General features: G+C 38.9%; 1 gene segment (V, D, J or C); it reads left to right on the top strand.

Annotated features, from left to right (window-relative positions):
* Positions 1-240: 240 nt before the first annotated feature.
* LOC135740592 (Ig lambda-2 chain C region-like) lies at positions 241-2,480 on the top strand. The segment is given in 2 exon segments: positions 241-353; positions 2,031-2,480. A coding segment is annotated over 1 exon segment (246 nt).
* The last annotated feature ends 5,119 nt before the right edge of the window (positions 2,481-7,599 follow it).

The following is a 7,599-nucleotide window of genomic DNA, read 5'->3' as shown; positions in this document are numbered from 1 at the left end:
AGTTTTGCACATGTAGCTCCAGTTGTGCCCACTGTCGTTTAGCAATCGAAAAAAACTGTAATCTTTCATTCACAGTAAATCACTGACTATCAAACATTCAGCTGAGGTTGGATTACAACAAATAATTACTTTTGGAAATTGTTTTGTTCATAAAAATACAAATAAATTAAATAATTAAATAACTTAATACAATAACTAATAAAAGCATTGTTAAGCATGAATTTGTGTTGTGTTAAATGTGTTTGTTATAGAGTCAGAGTTAGTGAAGCATTCAGAGGTTTTTGTACAGCTGCTCGCTTTGTTTCTATCACTGTGGTACACATTCGGCCCTGGCACGAGACTGGAAGTTGGCAGTAAGTAGAAAATTATCTTAATATTTACTTGCAAAAGCTTTTTAATAATTAAAATAATTCATCTTTCATTCCTTCTATTTATTAATTATTTTGTTTTTAATTCTCAGTCAGGGTGCTTTGAGTATTTAATATGCATTTCTTTTGTACACTATGTGCCATATTGTGCTGCTCTATATGTAATGTATTAAAAAGGCAGACACAAGTTTTTTTATTAACACCTTGATAATTAAAATAATGCAATAAAATTAAATAAGTACTTTTCTTTATTTGTGTATATTTTTCGCCTTTTCCTCTTTTTGTGCTCATGTGGGTATCTGACAGCAGCACTACTTTCATGTTTGTCGTGTTGCAACTCGCTTTATATAAAGCATGCATTAAAAAAAGATAAACCATTATATTAATTATTAATTTAAAGATTAACACAATACTTAAAAGATAACTAAACTCAGATTTCTCAAAATAAAGCAAGAAATTGAAAATATCACTCAAAAGAACAAGAAATCATTAAGAGGCACAAAGACTTGATTGAAGATGTTGTTATGATGATTTTTCAGGACTCTACACTCTAAAAAAACAAACGGTGCTATATAGCACCAAAAGTGGTTCTTTGCTCGTAATCATAGAAGAACCGTTTTTAGTGCCATATAGCACCGGTGAAGAACCGGTGAAGCACCTGTGTAGAACCATATAGGGGCCATATAGCACCACATTTGGTTCTACATAGCACTATATGGTTCTACACAGGTGCTTCACCGGTGCTTCACCGGTGCTATATGGCACTAAAAATGGTTCTTCTATGATTACGAGCAAAGAACCACTTTTGGTGCTATATAGCACCGTTTGTTTTTAGAGTGAGACCAATTTTGTGTCTTTACAAATGTCCTTCATATTCCAACACACAACAAATGGAAAATCATCACTTTACACAAAATGGATGTTTGTATTTTGCATGCTTGGAAAAAATTTATTTAAAACACACTTTTTGTGTAGCCTACATATACTGTAATACGCACTTAACGCACACCAGTAAACATAACTAAGGGGTTAACAGTGCATATCATATGAACATAAGGTAACTTCTGCGTATAAATATTGCGCCAAATACAACCAGAAAGTCGTGCTATTGATCTGTAGTGTTATTGTAGTGCTACACAATTGAATTTGAAAATAATCTGTAAAATACGGTGGCCGCCTTACTGAAAAAGCCAGCATAAGCAGACGCATTTATCTGAAGTGATTTGATCATCGGCAATGAATTACGTTATTGTTGTTATCGTCATTCTTTAACAATTGAGCTAAAGGTATCAAATATTTATGCAAAAATGTTGCATAACTTACATTATTTTAAATACAGAACATTAATCCATTGGGGCAAAAATCATAGAATTTTGTAGTTTCTTAATCTTTATTGCTTGTTTATATAAAGTTTTATATTATGTTGGGGAGTGATTTTCTTAACAAATAGCCTTCCTTTAAAACTGAATGTTGCAATGAAGAGCCATAAATGAAACTGAAGACGTGAACCCAAACACATACGCTTGATCGTTTTAGACTTTTAATTTTATGATAAAAAAAGTCAGATAGGTTATAGTCAATACTTTGAAACAATATTTGATATCCAAAATGTTTGTTTTGTTTTATTTTAATTTGTCACTTTTGTGTATCTGTGTATGTCAGGTGTAAGTCGTCCTAAAGTGATTGTCCTGCCGCCGTCCACTGAAGATATTTCCAGCAAGAAGACAGCAACACTGATGTGTGTGGCCAGCAATGGTTTCCCTTCAGACTGGAGTCTGAGCTGGAAAGTGAATGGGAAGATGTCAGGATCTCAGGAGAACAGAGCTGGAGTCCTACAGAAAGACGGCGGTCTGTACAGCTGGAGCAGCAGTCTGACTCTCACTGAACAAGAATGGATCAACAGAGACTCAGTGATCTGTGAGATCAGTCGGGAAGGTCAGACAGTCACTGGAGAAGTGAAGAAAGATCTGTGTTCTGAGTAGATCCTCTCTTCTTCTCATCTCTTCTTCTCATTCATGTCTCACATCAACAGTGGACAACTATTCATACAACACTCTGTCTCTCTGCTTTATTCATTCTCTATGCTTTTCAATAAAGAAATATTAAATATTGCTTCTTTGTCTTGTGATTTCTTTTGAATTTGAACAATGAGTATATTGATCATTGGTTTATAAATAAACTTCACTCAATGAAGCATGAAGACATCTGCAGATGTAGTTTATATTTATCTTTCAAACTCTTGTGTCTGAACATCTGCTCTGTTCTGAGAGGAACTGAATCTCTTCATCCTGAAGATACAAATATGAGTTGAACTCTCAGTTTCACTCTTTGACTCTTTATTCTCTGAAATGAGACGCTGATGAGTTTAACTGATGGATGAAGAAATGAGCTTTGATCAGATTCAACACTTCACAATGAGTCTGATCTCAGAAGTCAGATTAATATATTGAATATTTAGAGAAGATCAAATGAAGAAATGTTTTTAACCTGCACTTCAACATTCAAGATTTATTTCTCACATTCACAGATATATAAACACACAACTATAGCAGTGAAATCTGACAATCTCTCTATAGTCTGTGTATAAGATGAATACTTTATAAATGTAAATGTTGAGGAGTCTGATGGTCTGAATGAAGAAGCTCCTCATGAGTTTCTCAGTTTTAGTTATCAGACTAAAGAAGACTCGTGTGTGATTTTATCAGACTGAACAGAGAGATCACTCGCTCGTCTCTGACACTCATAGATTTCTGTCTGAAGTCACTGATAGTCTTCACTTCAAAACACAACATTCAGCTGGAAATGAAAACTCAATGAGTGATTATAGTTTCAGCTACAATAAACTTATGTAGTGTTGAGACACTCTGCTGTTTTATACACAAACACAGACCAGCTGTGTGTGTGTGTGTGTGTGTGTGTGTGTGCGCGCGTGCGTGCGTGCGTGCGTGCGTGCGTGCGTGCGTGTGTGTGTGTGTGTGTGTGTGTGCGCGTGAGCGTGTGTGTGAGTGTGTGCAGCTGCAGTATCTGTCAGGTGTATCTGTGCAGTCTGACTGATGGAGGTTTTTGTACGACTCTTTATCACTGTGTGGACACCCAACCACTGATGCTGTGTAAACTCTTACAGTAATAATCTCCTGCATCTTCAGGCTGAACTCCACTGATGCTCAGAGTAAAATCTCTACCATCTCTTGCTCCACTGCCACTGAATCGATCTGAAGTGTCACCATGACGACCATAAACTCCATGAATGATGAGTTTAGGAGCTTCTCCAGCTTTCTGCTGATACCAAGATAAACCCCAGCCATATATTCCAGGATCAGTTGTACACTTTATATTGACGGTTTGTCCAACAGAAACAGATTGAGCTTTACTCTGAGTTACAGTAACTCCTCTGGATTCTGTTGAGAAAAAAAGTTTGTTCAAAAAAAGAAAAGTAAGAGTTAAAATATTTTAAATAAAGATGAATTTCTGTTACCTTGAATAAAACCCCCAAGAATCCAGATGAAGGTGATGATGAAGAGATTCATTTTGTGTATTTGTTGTTTTTCCAGCAGTGTGTTAGACTGTTATAAACACACAGAGCACTGAAGCGTGTGATGAGATGTAAGGCAGTGATCAGACTTTAATAACCCTACTAAATTAGACTAGAAAAAAAAATGAAAGAACTTGAAATTTTACATGCAAATAACCCAACAGAAATAATATATAATGAATTAAGAAGACAAAGATTCTTGCTAAATGAAATCATCAATAAAAAACATATTTCTAATTCAGAGACTCCGCCAGGAAACCTATCAACATAGCAACAAATCCAGTAAATATTTGGCAAATCAAATAAAAAAGAACAGAGAAAAGTAACAATTTCAACTATCAAGGATTCAGCAGGAAAGCCTACAAACTCCCCTCAAGAAATAAATGCAATATTCCAAAATTTCTATGCTTAACTTTACTCCTCTGATAATACCACAAGACAAGTATTAATTCATTTTTCAATAATATTCAACTTACAGAACTTAACACAGAACAAATCAACACACTGGACAAACCAATTACAGAAGAAGAACTTCATATCGCTCTGAATCAAATACCTAATAATAAAGCACCAGGAGCGGATGGCTTTCCTGCTAAGTTTTACAAACACTTCTGGTCTATTTTCTCTCCATTATTTATCAGGGGCCGTATTCACAAAGAATTGGCGAATTTAGGAGCAACTCCTAAAAATAATGGGCGTGTCACCAGTGGCGCCCCCAAACAGAATGAGATTTAAAAAAAAAATTTTTTTTTGTTGAGATTTTTATATTTAAATAATAGTAGTAATATGTATTCATTAAAATGTACACTAAAAGCACTATGTAAAAAAAATATGCATTTGTATAATGTGTTAAATAGAATACGATCTTAACCCCTCCCCTCACCTTTACCCGCAAAGCCGTGAGTACGCGCAGCCGCACTGCCATCCATGTGACGTACACGTGACGTCCTGTTCGCTTCTGTTCAGCCATTGGATGCATTACAGAAGAAACTCACAAACTAGTAAGTAAAACTCAGTTAATTATAGGTTATATAAAGCATATTGTTCCAAGCTTAATCACTGTCAGGGTTTAAATTGGGCTGGGGCACCAGAGACGTCATGCCCATTCAAACTGACCCTCCGTTTTTGAGCCAACTGGATTTTGCATGCAACCTCAAATTCACAGAAGCATCCATTAATCTGTTACTTGTCTTTTAATCTGTTTAATATGCGCAATATAATCAATTCTGTGCTGCATCCTTGTCACTTTTCGGAGATTTTCGCCGTTTTGATCATGTTAAATTTCTTTGTTCTGGCGTCATCAGCATCTGAGAGCGCTCATGAGCTTTGCTGTTGCCTTTGGCTTTCTGAGGAATTAAAACGTCTAAGAAACACTCACAACATTTCCAAACCCCAGGACGGTAATGTGCAGTTAACCTCCTCTGTGTAGAAAATGTATAGTTTAAAATGTGACCGTCTCGACGTTATATTAGTAGAGATTTCTAGATTCATCTTCTTGGTGCAACGGCAAAGGTCGCCAGAGTTCACGGGCACGGGGGCGCGGAATCACACATGCTCACATACGAGGTAACATTTAATGCAAAAGTCCGTTCCTCTAATAATTTTATCTAAACATATTTTTTTAAATCGTTATTGAACATTAAAAGCAATCACGTGGCTAAAGCTTATGTCATTTTCGTTGTTTATATACTTTATGGATTTAAAATTACATTAATTTCATAGGATAATGCAGTTGTTTTGCAAAATGCATTAATGACACAATTAAACAAGTCATTAAACAAAACGTAAATAAACAAAACATGCATTTATTTTGGAGGTTTTTGCATGAAAGCATGGGGCGCTCAGATTGTTAGAAATGTAAGTGCTATGGAAAAGACTGAAGAATCTATAATATTTCGTTTGATGTCTGTGTCACACCCCGAGGGCGGACCCAACTATGCTAAGGGTCACACCCCTCTCAACTCTTCCACCTCGAGGAGTTTCCCAAGACCACCCCAATGACCAGACAGACGAGTATACTATAATTAAAATAAACTTTATTAAATATTTAAAAGGAAAGGGGGGGAAGGGGGAAGGGCAATTTAAAACTAATGTGTCTCTTCTTCGCCTCCAGGGCCACTTGAGGGAAAGACTGGGGACAGGGGCTCCGTAGGGGCTCCGGCCCAACAATCCGTGGCGCGCTCCGCTTCTCCTGGAGGCAAAATCAAACAAAAGTCAGACAAGGTAAAGTACTTCGATGTCAAACGCTGTTCGTCCACCCGGGACCTTCGGCAGAACAGGTAAGTAAGGGTTTATACACAGGTCAAGTTTACTCCACAGGTTACGTTATTCACAGCACTGGGGATCTTCGTACACACACAGAGCTTCACTTGTACAGGTAGGTATTGGCTATAAGCACAGAACAGGTTTACTTTACAGGTCACGTTACTCACAGCACTGGGGATCTTCGTACACACACAGAGCTTCACTTGTACAGGTAGGTATTTGCTATAAGCACAGAACAGGTTTACTTTACAGGTCACGTTACTCACAGCACTGGGGATCTTCGTACACACACAGAGCTTCACTTGTACAGGTAGGTATTTGCTATAAGCACAGAACAGGTTTACTTCACAGGTCACGTTACTCACAGCACTGGGGATCTTCGTACACACACAGAGCTTCACTTGTACAGGTAGATATTTGCTATAAGCACAGAACAGGTTTACTTTACAGGTCACGTTACTCACAGCACTGGGGATCTTCGTACACACACAGAGCTTCACTTGTACAGGTAGGTATTTGCTATAAGCACAGAACAGGTTTACTTCACAGGTCTCGCTCTCCTTAGGACCCAGGCCACAACGGATGTCGTCGTCTCGCGACTCGTCTGAGGCTAGGCAGTTTGAACGCTACAAGCACAGCATACACACAGCAAGTAAAGCGTAAACACCATCAATCAGTGAAACTCACCCACAGCACTCTTATAAACTTCACGTGGTTTTTAAATCGCCCTTGCCACCTGGCTACGACGACCTCGAGAGGATGGTTGGGCAGTAACTGGACCGCCAATGAGAGTAAGATGTGTGTATTCACAGGCCCGGCGTGTTGATTTCTCTCCCCTGGCTCACCTGTGTTTCTGTTTCCCCACAGGGCCACTGTTCTACTAGCGAACGGTGCTTCCCATCAGGTCCTTCGTCCGTACTTCCGGTCAACCCGCGGCTCACCCACACTGTCCTCTCCAGTGGGGCCAGGGACCTCAAAAACACAAAGGAACACACCAAAACAACTCTTCGTACAAGTACGGCTCAGATAAGTACCGCATCTGTTACTCACACTTAGTTGTCCACAACTGTTATTCGCTACACTCTTGATGGCTCTGTGTTCACTCCTTCTCTGATAAAACTCCTCAATATTCCTTCGTCAACTGACTGTCCCTTTTCTTCTCTCTTCCCCAATAGCACGATCCAACCAGCCTGGTCCGTCTGCAAAGCAGCAACACAGCGTAGACAAGTACACCACAAGCACCCCGGTGTGGTGTCCCTTTAATTTCGTCACAGCCCCGTCCTTTTCGCCTCTTCTGGCGGCCGCACTCTTTCCTTCCACCATAGGTGACTCACGGATCAACGGCGCCCTGTGGCTCCTCCAGGGACGGGGCATGTGGTTCGGTTTGCCCAAGGCATAAAGTGTCAGGACTCAAGAAAACAGAAGATCCCAATG

This window comes from Paramisgurnus dabryanus, chromosome 22, assembly GCF_030506205.2.
Source record: "Paramisgurnus dabryanus chromosome 22, PD_genome_1.1, whole genome shotgun sequence".
NCBI lineage: Eukaryota > Metazoa > Chordata > Actinopteri > Cypriniformes > Cobitidae > Paramisgurnus > Paramisgurnus dabryanus.
The sequence above is the reverse complement of the archived record's forward strand: the minus strand, read 5'-3'. Positions and strand labels throughout refer to the sequence as shown.